The sequence below is a fragment of the Scyliorhinus canicula genome, chromosome 10, assembly GCF_902713615.1.
Source record: "Scyliorhinus canicula chromosome 10, sScyCan1.1, whole genome shotgun sequence".
Lineage (NCBI taxonomy): Eukaryota > Metazoa > Chordata > Chondrichthyes > Carcharhiniformes > Scyliorhinidae > Scyliorhinus > Scyliorhinus canicula.
The window spans coordinates 64,674,719-64,692,226 of NC_052155.1; the positions used below are offsets into that span (position 1 = coordinate 64,674,719).

At 45.7% G+C, this 17,508-nt stretch overlaps 2 protein-coding genes across 8 annotated transcripts in view; one reads left to right on the forward strand and one right to left on the reverse strand.

Annotated features, from left to right (window-relative positions):
* The window catches only part of decr1 (2,4-dienoyl CoA reductase 1, mitochondrial), a 35,451-nt gene extending 21,820 nt beyond the window's left edge, over window positions 1-13,631 (reverse strand). The window contains exons 1-3 of one of the 2 annotated variants that reach the window (XM_038809083.1): window positions 13,498-13,631; window positions 5,617-5,819; window positions 3,854-3,911 (exon numbers count right to left, since the gene is read on the reverse strand). In XM_038809083.1, the coding sequence (XP_038665011.1) occupies window positions 3,854-3,911; window positions 5,617-5,819; window positions 13,498-13,581 (345 nt within the window). In that variant the 5' untranslated portion in view covers window positions 13,582-13,631. The remainder of the gene's footprint in view (window positions 1-3,853; window positions 3,912-5,616; window positions 5,820-13,497) is intronic. The other variant, XM_038809084.1, reaches the window with a different exon arrangement.
* A 116-nt stretch (window positions 13,632-13,747) lies between these two features.
* nbn (nibrin) overlaps window positions 13,748-17,508 on the forward strand; it is a 98,479-nt gene continuing 94,718 nt past the window's right edge. For 4 of the 6 annotated variants that reach the window (XM_038809085.1, XM_038809088.1, XM_038809087.1 and 1 more), the window contains exon 1: window positions 13,748-13,891. In XM_038809085.1, coding sequence (XP_038665013.1) covers window positions 13,858-13,891 — 34 coding nt within the window. In that variant the 5' untranslated portion in view covers window positions 13,748-13,857. The remainder of the gene's footprint in view (window positions 13,892-17,508) is intronic. The other 2 variants (XM_038809086.1, XM_038809092.1) reach the window with 2 other exon arrangements.

The window sequence follows — 17,508 nt, forward strand, 5'->3', positions numbered from 1 at the left end:
CGCCACATTCCGGCACCTGCACGGGTACACGGAGGGAGAATTCAGAATATCCAATTACAGAACAGCACGTCTTTCGGGACTTGTGGGAGGAAACCGGAGCACCCGGAGAAAACTCACGCTGACATAGTGAGAACATGCAGACTCTGCACAGACAGTGACCCAAGCCAGGAATCGAACCTGGGACCCTGGCGCTGTGAAGCAACAGTGCTAACAACTGTGCTACTCTGCCGCCTTGTATAGGCAATCAACATTTGAAATATATAACTTTGCCAAAGGCTCATCCAGACTCGAAATGTTAGCTCCCTTCTCTCTTCACAGATGCTGTTAGACCTGCTAAGATTGTCCAGTATTTTCGGTTTCTGATTCCAGCATCTGCAGTAATTTGCTTTTATCTTTGAAATTAAGGATACATCATGTAAATTGCAAAATAGTTGAAAGAGATAAACTCAATTCAGCATACCTTAAAACTCAAAAGTTATATTTTTCCTTTCAACATTTTGGGTAAGTTCAATATATAAATTAGACAGCATCAGAAAATGGAGCTGACAAAAAACAAAACTACAGAGTTGGGGAAAATGCATTACATGTGAAAAATCCAGAATAGGGGAGTGGTCCAGAATTCACAGCACAGTTACGTTTCCAATTACATGGAAATGGTCAAATATTCATTAAAATATTAATTTTGACGCTGTTTGCATGAAAACAAACCATTTGTGCGAACACAAACAGTACTTTCAACTTTCGTGAGGTGGACTGTTGGCAGCATTAGATTGACCACCAGTTATAAAACCAAACCAACTTTCCTTTCTGTTCAAGTTACATGGAAACAGCAAGTGTGGCATCCACAAGCAACTTATTCAACAATGCCTGAATACAACAAAAACAGAAAATACTGGACAATCTCAGCAAGTCTGACAGCATCTGTGGAGAGAGAAAAGAGCTACTGTTTCTGGTAACTCTTTGTCAAAGCTGGCAAATGCCTATAAATTGCCAGTTTTACCTCCACATTCCCCACAAACACACACAACTGATAAATGTATTTTAATTTTTATTTTGAACTATAAATATGATTAGAGCTATTTGATAACGTGGAATTAAATGCTGATCTGGGTCAGGTGTGGCAAATAGTATAGTTCAACTCCATGCTTTATATAAAGGATTGAGCTTTAACATTTGAATACTTGGAACTGAGCTTTTCCTGGCACTTCAGTAAAATGACACTTGCAGTAAAAAACGTCACTCCTGCAACAGGATAGGTGGGAAAGTTAGCAGACTCCCAAGTCACATGATACAATGAGAACTGAAGGAAATTTCACTCCTGTATTATTTCTGCATGCAGATACAATTATTTATTTTTAAATAATGTACTTGTGAAAAAGAGAGAACTATATCAACACCTTGGTGCTACGTATGAGTTAAATTAACCATAGCCAGAAAGGGAAGCAGAGAAAATGAGAGAAATAATGCATAAAATTGTCTTTGTGTTAAAATTCTGATACCACCACAGTTTAGCAATGAGGAAAGTACCAGCATTCAAAATCCTTAAGTTACGCCGATAAGCAGGATAGTGTCACTATAGTCTGTTATTTTCAGGAAAATCATAAATCCATTTTTTACACATGCAGCTTATGTCATCACTAGATATGAATCATTTTCAAATGCTGAATGACCTATTTTCAGCATTTTCTGTTGTTGCTTAAAATCTTCATTTGTTAGTGACTAATCAGAACAACAGTTGGAAAGGACTGGACAGCATGAAATTGAAGCTAATTATAGAAGAGCCAATTTGTGAAGCATCCAAACAACAAGACTTTGATTTGAATTCAATAACCAGTTTCATCTCATACGAGAGTCTTTTCTCTAACTGATGCTCATTTCACAGTGGCAGATGTTGATACAAGTAGATTTCTAGACAATGAAAATCAAAGCATGTAGGGTGGATTGGTTCCTATACTACACTTCATTTAGCACAAGAATACTTAGCTTGTATTAACAGTGAAAATGTCACTCAGCATATGAGTACATTACCTCTAATAGTGGTGTCTACTTCTTAAAACTGCAATAAAGTCACTTAGGCTTTTGTTCCAGTAATCATACAAAAAATGGTTCAATAAAAAATGAATATTATATTGAAAGTCTGTAGTTGTGCATCTAATGAATTGTAAAACATTTTGGGCATGATTTTGTCACCCCATTGCCAGGTTGGCACTGCCACGGGTCAGGATCTGAGGGGCCCCATGAAGGGGTGGGGTGAAGGGAGATACGAGGGGTGGGGTACGAGGGGTGGGGTACGAGGGGCGGGGAACGAGGGGCGGGGAACGAGGGGCGGGGAACGAGGGGCGGGGAACGAGGGGCGGGGTACGAGGGGCGGGGTACGAGGGGCGGGGTACGAGGGGCGGGGTACGAGGGGCGGGGTACGAGGGGCGGGGTACGAGGGGCGGGGTACGAGGGGCGGGGTACGAGGGGCGGGGTACGAGGGGCGGGGTACGAGGGGCGGGGTACGAGGGGCGGGGTACGAGGGGCGGGGTACGAGGGGCGGGGTACGAGGGGCGGGGTACGAGGGGCGGGGTACGAGGGGCGGGGTACGAGGGGCGGGGTACGTGGGGCGGGGTACGTGGGGCGGGGTACGTGGGGCGGGGTACGTGGGGCGGGGTACGTGGGGCGGGGTACGTGGGGCGGGGTACGTGGGGCGGGGTACGTGGGGCGGGGTACGTGGGGCGGGGTACGAAGGGCGGGGTACGAAGGGCGGGGTACGAAGGGCGGGGTACGAAGGGCGGGGTACGAAGGGCGGGGTACGAAGGGCGGGGTACGAAGGGTGGGGGGGGGGGGTGGAGAGGTATGAGGTTTCAGAAAGGTTTGGAGGGTGAAGGAGCGGTCCTGAAAGGGGGGTTGCTGAAAGGGGTGTTGTGGGGGCCTGAAATATTGAGGGGCCCAAAGTGACCTCTTAGTGGGGTATGCTCACTAGGCGGGGGGGGGGGGGGGGGTTGCCTATGTCTATGTAGAGGGGAGGGGGGCATTGTCTGTGTGTGGGGTATGAGGGACCCACAAGCTCACTTAGTGATCAGGTACCCTTTCAAAACGGCACCCCGATCTCGGAGGAGTCGGTCTCTCTGGCGTGTTCAGCTCCCCACTGCAGTGTGAGCTAGACCAGGGAGAAACTCCCCAGAGCCACAAAAAAAGACTAAGTACGGGTGAATCCAGGTCTGGATCTCACCAAAAAAGCCAGCGGAAAACACCCTGCCAAACTAGCCCAAGATAAAATTTATGGGAGAATTGCGCCCAATGACTCCATGTAACACATTTTATGACATGTTAGCGCTCAAATGAAAAAATGAAGTGGCAAAACAATTACGATAATATGCAGAGCTAAAATACCGTTGACTAACAATCAAACTTACTGTCAGTGCATCAGTGGCTTTACTCAAAAACTACATATTGTCAATATTTAAAAAATATAATTTAAGATCTTTGCCCAGTGTAAAAGCATTACAAAATAAAACTGGAAGTGCTGGAAAAACTCAGCAGGTTTGACAGCATCTGTGAATATTTGGTGTCCAATGTGACTTTCTTCAGAACCCAAAATTTTAATCATGTTGTAAAAATTAAAGGAATTTCATAGTGATTTTAGAGGTACAAAACATAATTCTCCTGTATCATCATTCAACTTGATAAACACAAATGATAGGCAACATTTAGATTGATTTGATGTATTACCCAATCTCCTGAGGCTAGAATTTTTTGAAAGCTGCCAGACAAAACCATGTGCAGTCTTATGGGGACAGTCACAGGTGCATACACACTAAATTCAATCATTAGTTTAGGTTACTTTTAAACTCAAACTACAACCATGTACCTGGTTTCCAGTTTGCAATGAGATTTCTTCTGCTGTCTTTTTCAAAACATCCAGCTTTCTGGAAGACAGATATTTTAATGTAAGCAATTGTGATTAATTTGCAGTTATAGAACAATCTTATTTTAATGGAGTCTCTTACATTCTATGCAAAGGTCTAAACTTTTAACAACTTTAACCATCAATTGAATACTCAGTCATACTTCTTTATTTGGTGCTGCGCATAATATACACCATCTCTCATTTGGGGATAATTCCTGTTTCACCCCTTCACCGCTTCTTTAGGTTCAGAGATCACAGTCTTAAGTATAGCTGGCATACAAGCATTATCTCTGACTGTCAGATCTTTCTTGACCACACCAAATGTCCTACTCTCCTTTTCAAAATTGTCCAGTTTCTCAGATCACTCTGGGAGGAAAAGATAATCCCAAACTCATTTCATGATCACTAGTTGTCTTGGTGGGCAGCACGGTAGCACAAGTGGGCAGCACGGTAACACAAGTGGATAGCACTGTGGCTTCACAGCGCTAGGGTCCAAGGTTCGATTCCCTGCTGAGTCACTGTCTGTGCGGAGTCTGCACGTTCGCCCCATGTCTGCGTGGGTTTCCTCCGGGTGCTCCGGTTTCCTCCCACAGTCCAAAGACATGCAGGTTGGGTGGATTAGCCATGATAAATTGCCCTTTGTGACCAAGAAAAGGTTAGGAGGGGTTATTGGGTTACGGGGAGAGGGTGGAAGTGAGGGTTTATGTGGGTCGGTGCAGACTCGATGGGGTAAATGGCCTCCTTCTGCACTGTATGTTCTATGTTCACCAACTACCTCCTTAAATCCTTTTCCTCTGAACCTAAACCCTTAGTTCTAACAATTGCAAAGTGGTTAATTCAACTGCAAAGTTGGGGTAGGTGTCAATGGTAAGACCGGGGGGGGGGGGGGGGGGGGGGGGGGGGGGGAGAGAGAGAGGAGGGGTGTAAGTTTTTTTTTCTTTCTTTTTTTTAAAATTTAGATTAGCCAATAATTTTTTCCAATTAAGGGGCAATTTAGCGTGGCCAATCCACCTACTCTGCACATTTTTGGGTTGTGGGGGCGAAACCCACGCAGACACGAGGAGAACGTGCAAACTCCACACGGACAGTGACCCAGAGCCGGGATCGAACCTGGGACCTCAGCGCCGTGAGGCGGTTGTGCTAACCACTAGGCCACCGTGCTGCCCTAGGAGGGGTGTAAGTTAATGTCAAGAGGGGTGGTCAACAGCTCCCCATCCCCACCTCTTTCAAATGCCTGGTCCTGCCAGCAGATCTCACCACGAGTGATATATCCTTTCCTCCACCTACCCCACCCCCAAGAGATCCAAACAAACTAGGATGGGTGCTTTTTTCTCAGGTTTCCCAGATGGCATGTTCCCCACCAGTGTTAGCATGGCAGTATGAGCCCCTTAAGAGAGCATGTGGTGGCAGGCTGAAAGGCCATCTATGAACCTTAGTATCCTGGACATAATGAGGACAGAGATGGGAAGGCAACCCCCACCCAGCACCCTCATGCCTGATTAACTGCTCTGCCTACATCCAAACTGACTTTAGAGAAGGCATTAAATTCCACCCATCGTTTCAAGTTATCAGATAGTTCAGAAGTGTATTGTAATAACATGCACAAACCTTGATTGATTGATTTTTATTTACCTTAAGTGGATAACTGGGAAAAGGTAGCTGTGACTGCAATATTTACACAAAATTAAAGGAAAACTTTCATTTGTACAAGCTCATCTACTCACCTACTCGCAATAACACATTCAGCACCCAAAGAGGACAAGGCAGTTGTCATTCCTTTCCCAAGTCCAGTACCTCCACCAGTGATAAAGGCTACTTTACCCTTAAAAGTTCCAGCAGGCAGCATCAGTGTTTGCATTTGAGGGAGCCTCACAGCTTGAGCAGAGCCATAACTTTGGTACAGCACCTTTGTTCCTTGATTGAAAAACTGCGGAAAAATAGAATGCTATCAACAACTATCTCAAGTCAACAGTATCTTATATTACCAATTTAAAAAATTAAGGCACGTCACTAGTATACCAGTAGAGGAAGAGCAGAGTGAAGGAGAAGGAAGTGTCGTTTGATCTTGATCTTTGCAGTATGCTTGGGATAAGAAAACATGCAAGTCCTTCCTCCTGCCAAATCCAGTCCTGAATGGTGGTGGACAATTAAACAACTAACTGGAAGAGAAGGTTCCACAAGTATTGCCATCTTCAATGATGGGTGAGCCCAGAACCTCAGTGCAAAAGACAAGACTGAATCATTTGTGACAATCTTCCGCCAGAAGTCTCCTCCTGAGGTTCCCAGCATTACAGATGCCAGTCTTTTTGACTCACACTATATTGTATCAAGAAATGCTGAAGACACTGGAGACAACAAAGGCTATGGGCCGCAACAACATCCCGGTAGTAGCACGAAAGACCTATGATCCAGAACTAGCCACATCCACTTGCATGGATGGGTGCAGCTCCAACAACAACACTAAAGAGCTTGACACCAATCATGACAAAACAGTCCGCTTGATAGGCACCCCCTCCACCACTTTTGACATTGCTCCCTCCACCACTTTGACATTGCTCCCTCCACCACTGATGTAGTGGCAGCAGTGAGTACTATATTGTTACAGTGCAGGAAACTATTCGGCCCATTATGTTGGACACTGACTCTCGAATGAGCAATTAACTTAGCGCTGTTCTCCCATCTTCTCCCTGTAACCCTGCACATTTTTCCTTTTCAGATAACAGCCTTATTCCCTTTTGAATGCTTCAATAGAACTTGCCTCTATCACAATCTCAGGCATTGCAAGCCAAACCTTAACATCTCCTATTGGTTTTGCTTCTTTTGCCAGATACAAGGTGGACTGCAGCAACTTGCCAAGCCTCCAACCTCTATCATGCAGCAGGACAAGGGGAAGCAGACGCATTGTAACATTACCACATACCTGTTACCCTCCAAGCAACATGCCATCCCGACTTACATATAAACATACAAATTGGGAGCAGGAGTGGGCCATTTGGTCCCTCGAGCCTGCTTTGCCATTCAATAAGATCATGGTTGGTCTGAACTCCGTAGTCCTTACCCGATAACCTTTGACGTCCTTGTTAGTCAAGTATATATAGCTCTGCCGTAAATATATTCATTGCCCTTGCATCCACTGCTCTTTGAAGAAGAGATGTGCAAGATCTAAGAATACCTGAGAAACCAATTCTCTTATCTCCAACTTAGATGGGAGACCCCTTAAGTTTAAGTTCTATCCCCTAGTTCTAGTCTCTCCCACATGGGGAAACATCTTTTCAGCTTCAATCCTGTCAAGTCCCCTCAGGATCTTATGTTTGGAATTATATCTTTGTCCCATCACTGTCGCTGGTCAAAATCCTGGAACTCCCTTTCTAACAGTAACACTGCAGTTCATGCACCTACAACACATGAACTACAGTGGTTCAATAAGCCTTCTCAAGGTGATTCAGAATGAGCAACAAATGCTGGCCTCGGAATGACACTCACATCCCATGAAAGAACATAAAAGGCTGTTGGCCTATTTATCTTTCCTTGGAAGTTCTCAGGTTTGAAAGGAGCAGCTTTATCTTATGTAATTCCAAGGGAATGACCGAGTCAAGTTTCAAAATACGCTTGTGCCTCTTCTTCACTCATTCTGATCACTGTTGTTCCTCAGATATTTTATCAGCTTTGTGAAAATTCACAAATATAGCTGTGAAACAATGCTATGCTTTCACCAGTAACAAATCAAAACCACTCAAAAATCACTCATTTATTGATGTCAGTCATTCTTTTAACAAAATTGTGTATAAATGGGCTTAGAATGGATGTTAATATTTCTAATTGTATTATTTATATTTCCTTAAAGTTGACAGTTGGTCAAAAATAACCTTATATCATTTGTGAAACAAGCCAGAACCTTGTCCTTATCTCTAACCACCATAAACTCAGCTTTATCCTTGGCAAAAGCTGGCATTATCGATATGAACAAAAAGCAAAATACTAGAGATACTCTAAAGGGCAGATAAGCTGGAAACACCCAGCAGGACAGGCATCTGTTGAAAAACATATGTCAATTAGCCCAAGAGATCTTTTGGAGGAAGTTAAAGTTAGTGTGAGGGAACAAAGAGGAAGCAGAGAAACTGATTTGGCCCAATCTCTCAGCAGTACTCAGTGAAAGGATCAAGAGGCCAGAGCACGGGATTAAGAAGCTGATGACAAGATGTGAGGGGAAAACACTATGCTGGCTGGCCTGCTGGACATTTGCCAACTTTATCACTGCTATAATAATGGAAGAAGACTTAACTGACACTCGATTGTGAAAACGGAGGGAGTGCTTTACTATCAGAAGTGTTTTAAGTCAAGTTAACTTTCTTGGGTGCAAATAAACAATGCCATGTCAGTACACTAAAAGAGCTGGGGAGTTTTCCCCAGTGCCTGGCTAACATTTACCTCTGAATTAACAACTTACATTTATATAGCACTTCTAATGGAACAAAACGTTCCAAGGTGCTCCATATGAGCATCATAAAACAAAATATGACATCAAGTCACATAGATATTACATCAGATGGCCAACAACTAGATCAAGAAGGTAAGTTTTACGAGAGCCTTAAGGAGGAAAACAAGGCAGAAGAGGGGCAGAGGCACAGGGAGAGAATTGCATGAACCCTGCTCCTAAGCAACTGAAGGCATAGCCACCAATAGTGGAGTGATTAAAATCAGGGATGATCAAGAGACAATGAGATCACAGAATCCCTACACTGCAGGAGGACATTCGGCCCATCGGGTCTGCACCAACCCTCCGAAAGAGCACCCCACCTTCCCTTTGGACACTAAGGGGCAGTTTAGCAGAGCCATTCCACCTATTCTGCATACCATTGATGAGCAGATATCTCAGACGGTTTTGAAGTTGGAAGAGATTACAGAGATAGGGTGGGGAAAAACTATGGAAGGCTTTGAAGCAAGGATGAGGGGAGGGGTTCTCTTCACCCACGCTGGGCTGGAGAATCGGCGGGCCAGGCGTGAATCGCACAACGCCGCCCCGATGCCGGTCCGCCGATTCTCCGGAGAGTGAAGAACCGGCGCCATTGGCTTGACCAGAGGGAAATATTTGTTGGGAGGCATAGAGTTGATAGGGGAAGAGGGCTTGTCAAAAATCCGAGTCCAGACGGCGCCGTCCACACGTGGTCTTACCCGGCAGGACCTTGGCGTGCATCCATCCGGGGACAGCCTGGTGGGGGGGGGGGGGGGGGGGGGAGACACTCTGCTGTGCCTGGCCCGCAATCGGGGCGCCGGCCTCTGGGGCTGGGGGCCTGTTTTGCTCTGCATCAGCCCCTGTAGCCCTATGCCATGCTGCATCAGGGCCAGCGCGGAGAAGGGAGCCACCGCGCATGCGCGCAATCGTGCCGGTCGCACTTCACATGCGCGCATTGGCGATGGTTGCAATGCGCATGCGCAGACCCGCGGCGCCCATCTGATGCTGGGGTCGGAAGCTGGAACGGCGCGGATCACTCTAGTGCCATGCTGGCCCCCTGTAGGGGTCAGAATCGCTCCTCCTGGGGGCATGTTGACGCCGTCATGAAACGCGACGGCGTATACGACCGAGTCAACACTTACCCTCAGGATCAGAGAATCCCACCCCAGAATTTTAAAATTAAGATATTGCTTGACCAGAGGGAAATATTTGTTGGGAGGCATAGAGCTGATAGGGGAAGAGGGCTTGTCACCTTGGACATTGGCAGCAGAATTTTGGATGATCTCAAATTTATGGAGGAAAGAATGTGGGAGGCCAGCCAGGAATGGGTTGGAATAGTCAGGGCCAGAGATAACATCGGCATGAAAAGGGTGTCAGTTGATAGATGAGCTGAGCAAAGCAAAGTCAGGCAATGTTACAGAAGTGGAAATAGGCAGTCAAAGTAATGGCACAAACGTGGTCAGGCGTTCACCTCGAGGTCAAAGATGACACCATGTTCTGAACCAATATGGAGCCAGTGACTAATGAGTAAAACTGAAAACCAATCAAATAGATTATCTGGTTATTTATTTCACTGTTGTTAGTGGGCTCTAATCTGCATTCAGTCACCAGGTTTTCCACATTATAAAAGTGATGGCACTTGAAAATAGTGAATTGGCAGTAAAACGCAGGACAATACAAGATTCAGAGGGGAATTGATAAAACAAATAACAGAAGCAAAGATGGTGTGAGAAGAACCATGCTTATATTGGCAAATATATAGTAAAAATACAGTAAAAGGAGAAGCGGGGTCCATTAGGGATTAAAAAAAACGAGGTTTGCAGATGGAGATAGGGTGCATAGCTGAGGTATCAAAGAAATATTTTACATTTGTCTTTGCCAAAGAAGATGCTGATGAAAGATGAGATAGTTCAGAGATCTGAAGATATTAAAATTAATAAGGGGATGGTATTGGATAGGCTGTCTATAAAGATAATAGTACACCAGGAATGGATAAGATGTATCCAACAATACTCAGGAAAGCAAGTGGAAATTGCCAAGGCACTAGCCAGAATTCTCCAATTTTCTTTTGATTCAGGCATTGCAAATATTTTACCCTTGTTCAAAAAATCATGTAAAGATAAGCCCTGTAACTACAGGCTAGCCAGTTTAACCTTGATAGTTTCAAAGTTTCCAAGAAATGATAATTCAGGACGTAATTATGCACTTGGGCATGGTCAATTAAGGAAAGTCAACATGAACTTATGGGAAAATTGTAGTTGACTAACTTGATTGAGGTTTTTAAATGAGATAAGAGATGGTTGATGACGCTGTTGATGTGGTGTACATGGACTTCCAAAACGCTGGACAGGACTCGTGAGCAAAGTTAGAGTTCATGCAATTAAAGTAACATTAGAAACATGGACATGAAATTGGCCGAGTGACAGGAAACAGAAAGTAATGGTTGATGGTTGTTGTTTTGGCCGGGAGGAACTTTTATAGTGGAGTTTCTCAGGGGTTAGTGTAAGGACCCTGCTCTCCCTAGGAATATAAGAACAGGAGTAGACCATTCAGCCCATCAAGCCTGCTCCGCCATTTATTACGATCATGGGTGATTGGACACTTCAATGCCTTTACACCCACAACCCACTACATTATTGTCAATCAAAATCTAACAACCACTGCTTTAAACAAACACAATGACTGAGCTTCCACAATACTCTGGGGTAGAGAATCCCAAAGATTCACTAGCCTCCGTATAAAGAAATTTCTCATCTCAGTCTAAGTGGCATCCCACTTATTTTTGAAATCGTGTCCCTGAATTCTAGACTCCCCAACCAAGGGAAACATCTTACCTGCATCTATTGTCTATTCCTTGATGTATTTTGTAGGTTTCAACAAGATCACCTCTCATTCTTCAAACTCCAGAGCATACAGGCCCAGTTTGCTCAATCTCTCTTCATAAAACAGTCCCGCCATCCCCGGAACAAATCTGGTGAACATTTGTTGTACTCCCTTTATGGCAATAATCTCCTTTCTGAAGTAGGGGAACCAAAATTGCACACAGTATTCCAGGTGTATAATTTATAATTGAAGCAAGATCTTACTACTCCTGTACTCAAATCCTCTTGCGACAAAGGCTAAATTCCATTAGCCTTTCTAATAACTTGCTCTTCCAAATTGAGATCCTCATATCATATCCATTTACCTCTATTTGTGCTGTTAGATCATTTACTTTGTTACGAATCCTGTGTGCATTCAGGTACAGCGTCCTTAAATTTGTCTTTTTCACACCATTCCCTTTCCAATTAATACCCAATGTTTTGCTTTGTTTCACCTGTCTTCTTGTCCCATTACTACATCCTCTTACCAACATTACTTCCTTTCAATTTAGGCCACACTTCAGGTTGCATCGCCCTGACAAGTTAGCTTAAATCAACCCCAACAAACAGAATTACTAAATCTTCCTGCGAGTAAATCAGTGCGAGTCCTATTAAGATGTAACCTGTCCGTCTTGTACATGTCCCACTTGATATATATATATTTTTTATCCATCAGAGTTACAAAGCCAGAGCTAGAGTGTGGACAGGGGCGAACCCCTATGACATAATCATTGGTGTACAGGACCCAACTTCAAAATTTGAGGACAATACAAAACTTGGAAGTATTGTGAACTATGGGGGAAATAGTATAGAAGTTCAAATGGACATAAAAAGGTTGGTGGAAAGGGCAAACAACTGGCAGATAAAATTTGACGCAAAGAATTATGAAGTGATTTATTTAGATCAAAATAACAAAATAAAGGGTAGAATTCTAAAGAGGGTGCAGGAGTAAAGGGACCCGAGTATGTGTATAAGTCATTGAAGATGGCAGGGCAGGTTGAGAGCATGGTTAATGAAGCATATGGCATCCTGTGCTTTAGCAATAGAAGCATAGAGCACAAGAGCAAGGAGGTTATGGTGGCAGGCAGAATGTGGAGCTGAGGTCATAGTTAGATCAGCTATGATCTTATTGAATGGCAGAGCAGGCTCAAGAGGCCAAATGGTCTTCTCCTGCTTCTAATTCATATGTATGTTGTATTTTAAACTTGTATAAAACGCTGGGTCAGCCTCAACATAGTACAGTGGTTAATGCTGTTGATTCAGTGCCTAGCACAGTTGCTTCACAGTGCCAGGGTCCCAGCTTGGGTTACTGTCTGTGCAGAGTCTGCACGTTCTTCGTTTCTGCATGGGTTTCCTTCCGGGGGCTCCCATTTCCTCCCACAAGTCCCAAAAGACGTGCTGTTAGGTAATTTGGACATTGTGAGTTCTCCCTTTGTGTACCCAAACAGGCACCGGAATGTGGCGAGTAGGGGATTTTCATAGTAACTTCATTGCAAGATTATCATCATGAGTTTTGCATCCAGTCCTGGACACCTTACTGGAGGGAGGGCATAAAGGCTGGGAGATTCATGAGAATAAATCAAAGGATGAGGAACTTTAGACACCTAGATTGGCGAAGTTAAGACTGTTTTCCTCAGAATAGAATATTGAGAGATTTGATAGATATTCAAGCTCACAAGGAGTCTGGACAGAGTGGATAGGCAGAAACTATTCCCGTTGGTGGAAAGATTGAGAACCAGGGCACAGAATCAAGGTAATTGACAAAAGAAACAAAGGAGACAGAAGAAACTCATTCACAATCAGTAGTTAAGGTCTGGAATGCACTGCCTGAGATTGTGTTGGAGGCAAGTTCAATCAAGAATAAACGCGCGATTATTATAAGAAAAGGAAATAGGGCTTTGGAGAATCTGGGGCACGAGGTGAATTGCTACTTCAGGGAGCCAGCACACATACATCAGGCCTTGTGTTGGAACCATTCTGACTACAACGGTCGTCTAAGGTGCTTTATAAATGCACGCTGTCTGTGCGTAGCTGCTTCACACCAGTTACATCTCTAATGCATTGATGAAAAACTTAACGGCCTGCAATACTAACTCGGTTTCTCTTAAGACTGATGCTTCCTGACCGGCTATACGTTTGCAACACTCGGTTTCTTTTTTGAGTGAAGAATTAAATCTTTTATCGAGGGGATTGTGAAATGAGCCATTTTTCAGACTTTACACCACCTTTTCCAAGTTCGCAATCGAGGGGCTTAAAATATGTCTTAAAATCCGTCCCTAGCGGCATCTCACCCGCTCGTGTCTACTAAACCGAGTCGATGTTATAGCAAATCTGCTCCACAATCCCGAGAACTTCACAACCTCAAAAACAGCCATTCCTTCTGCAAAGCGGATTCAAATTGACGGAAACTTTATTAATAAGCCCAACGGACGGACAGTCCCGCCTCCTCCAACATGTCGCCCCGCCCACAGTCTTGACAGTCACGTGGTGCCGCCGCGTTGCTCTGTTTGCCACTGGGAGGTCACGTTGGGGTCACGCGGCACCTCCCACCCGGGGGTCACGTGGTGTCCTATGCCACGCCCCCACCTGAGTGGTCACGTGGGGTTCTCTGATGAGGCGGGCCGTGGAGAACGGTTAATGTTGCGTCGGTGATGTGGTCGTTAGTGCCAACATCCTCGGCTGGAGGTAGGCACAACCTAGATTTATTTATGGTCTCTTTCCATGTTATTTATATATTTGTTTAGGCCTCTGACTGGTGGCTGGTTGTTGCATGAGCTGGCCCAGAGTAACGGGCATGTTGCCTGCATTTATCTTGTTGCATCAATTAATGGGAACTTGTGGTCCCAGCAGTTGTCCGTGGGGAACACCAGGCGGGTGAGACTCCACTGGGAGATCTGTTGATCCATACGTGTAGCTGGGTCCTGCATGAAAACAGTGAGATGTGTGTTTGGTCGGAATGAAGATGGGCCAGGTTCTGAAAGTCGTGTGATTGGCTGGGCAGTGATGTGTTGGGTATGCTGGGTCTGCGAGGACTGCATTTACCAGAGCAGTGAGAGAGACAGGCTACCAACACTTGTAGAAGTACAACTCTATTTTATTTAACTATGAGCTGTTAAAAATATTTGCACAATGGGTTGACACTATGTTAGGTTGACTGGAGACCTGAGGCTAACCTGACCAGACTATCCTGCTAGCGCATGGTGGATGTTGGTGTTGCTGATCATCCGCTCTGGTTATCTCAGAGGCTGCATCCTGAGAGCACGGGAAAACTAGTGCCCCTGACTTTATAGTGGCTGTGTCCTGTCTGGTGATTGGCTCCTGTGTTCTGTGTGTTGATTGGTCTTTCAGTGTGTCAGTCAGTGTCTGTCTATGCAGCATCATATACTTGTGTGTGTATATTATGACATCTCCACCTTTTTGAAAAAAATGTGTAAGTGGCAATAAATAGTGAGGTATGTGAATGTGCCTGACTATGTGGAGAGCATGTGAGCATATTTACATGACTACAAAAATTCTAACATATTTACACGGGAAGGTGTCTAGTGCAGATACATTGTATGTAACAAAACACAGGATCTAAATAACTATGTACAAACGAGCGAACGAAACAATCAGTCCATGAATGTAGTCAGTTCATAAATTCAGTCTCTGTGGTGGGCGACAAATTCTGGTTGACCAAAGGAGCATTTGGCTCTGTTGAGGCGGAAGCCATGCTCGTGGATTCTCTAGAAGACGCGTTGGAGGCGATCAACGTGTTCCTGCGGGGTGCCCTCCATCACTTGCTCCATTATTCGGTGGAACACCTCCGAGGCTGAGATGATGCCAAACGGCATCCGGTTGTAACAATACCAGACAAATGGGGTGTTAAAGGTGCAGAGCTTCCGACTGGATGCGTCAAGTTGTATCTGCCAGAACCCCTTGGAGGCATCCAGCTTTGTGAAAAATTTGGCGTGAGCCATCTCGCAGGCGAGTTCTTTGCGCTTTGGGATAGGGTAGTGTTCCCTCATGATGTGACGGTTCAAATCTTTGGGGGTCGATGCAAATGCGTAGTTCTCCCGATGGTTTCTTAACACACACCATGGAGCTGACCCAGTCGGTTGGTTCTGTTACTTTAGATATGACGCCCTGGTCCTGGAGGTCCTGCAGCTGCTGCTTGAGGCGGTCCTTGAGAGGCGCCGGCACCCAACGGGGTGCATGAACCACAGGCGTGGCATTTGGTTTTAAAATAATTTTGTACGTGTATGCGAGTGTGCCCATGCCCTCGAAGACGCTGTGGTATCGAGTAATGATGTTCTTCAGTTGTGTCTGAAAGTCGGCGTCCAGCGATACTGAAGCCTCAGCGGGTGACATGGAGTGAACCCTTTGGACGAGGTTTAGGATCTTGCACGCATGAGCACCAAGCAGGGAAGCTTTGGTAGACTCTACAATCTCAAAGGGCAGGGTTGCCTTTAAGGAACGGTGTGACACCACAAGCTGGCATGAGCAGCTGGCAGCAATGGCATTGCCATTGTAGTCGAGAAGCTGGCAGGTGGATGGAAGGATGGTCGGCTTAACGTTGAGGCTGTCCACGTCAGACCAAGCAATGAGGTTGGCTGAAGCGCCGGTGTCCAGCCTGAATCGGATGCGAAATTTGTTGACCGTAAGGGTGGCACACCACTCATCGTCTGGATCAATGCTCATCACTGGGAAGGGCTTGGCCTTTTTCTTTTGAAGCACCTTGTGCTTGGTGATGATGCCCACCCGGAATGGGGATTTGAGATCCTCGGTGTCAGGGTCTGGAACCATGTCGGAATCTGTGACCGGTTATTGTACGGTTCGGATGTCCCTGTGCTGCTGGTGGGAGCGATGGGAGGCAGGTGTTTGAGCAGGGCTGCGTAGTGGCCAAGCTTGCCACACTGGAGACAGCGTCGAGTTTTTGCGGGACATTGCCGCTTTCAGTGGGAGGAGCCACAGTTGTTGCATGTCGTGATGTCAGAACGCCCAGTGCACCTGCACAGTTCGGTCTTCGACCTCGCCGTCCCCTCGGTCGTTGCGCGCATGCACGGGAGCCCAGGAAAAGCGTGCAAAATGGTTGCCCTCATCCAGGCTCAGGCCCGGGAGCTGTTTTACGGCCTGCACCCGCTCCGCATCGTGGGAGCCTTGCCGCGCCGTCTCTGCCGCTTGAATGTGCAAGTATTGGTTAGTGGCGTGCTCATGCAGAACGCAGGTTTCGATGGCTATAGCGAGGGTGAGCTGTTTCGCTTTGAGGAGCTGCTGGCGTAGGGGCTCCGAGTGCACACCAAAAACGATCTGGTCGCGGATCATTGAATCGGAGGTGGAGCCATAATTGCAGGATTGTGCGAGGATGCGAAGATGGGTTAGAAAGATTGAAAAGGTTCATCCTTACCTTGCAGACGCTGTTGAAAGACGCAGCGTTCAAAACTTTTGTTGACTTCGATGTCACAGTGACTGTCAAATTTGAGCAGGACTGTCTTGAACTTGGATTTGTCCTCACCTTCACCGAACGTCAGGGAGTTAAAAATATGGATGGCGTGGTTCCCGGCCGTGGAGAGAAAGAGAGCAATCTTCCTGCCATCTGAGGCAACTTCCAGGTCGGTGGCTTCGAGATGCAGTTGAAACTTCTGTTTAAAAATCTTCCAGTTGGCACCGAGGTTGCCGGTGAGCGGAGCGGCGGGGGAGGGCGGACGCTGTCCATACTACTGGATGGCTGATCGTTGGCCGAAGGCAGATTATCTTAGGGTAGATCCATCAAACTCTAACATCACGTACTGGTACCATGATGTGTTGGGTATGCTGGATCTGCGAGGACTGCGTTTACCAGAGCAGTGAGAGAGACAGGCTACCAACACTTGTAGAAGTACAACTCTACTTTATTTAACTATGAGCTGTTAAACATATTGCACTGTGGGTTGACTGGAGACCTGAGCCTAACCTGACCAGACTACAGTGCTAGCACATGGTAGATGTTTGTGTTGCTGATAACGGGCTCTGGCTGCATCCCGAGAGAGCGGGAAAACTAGTGCCCTCTGGCTTTATAGTGGCCGTGTCCTGTCTGGTGATTGGCTGATGTCTTCTGTGTGTTGATTGGTCTTTCAGTGTGTCAGTCAGTGTCTGTCTATGCACCATCATATACTTGTGCGTATATTATGACTGGAACAAAGTCATAAGATCATATAAAGCTTACAGTACGGAAATGGGCCACTTGTCTGTGCTGGTCGAATACATCTAGCCAGCCAACCTAATCCCACTTTGCAGTGTTTGGTCCCTAACCCTGTAGGTTATGTATTAAATGATTTTGGGGT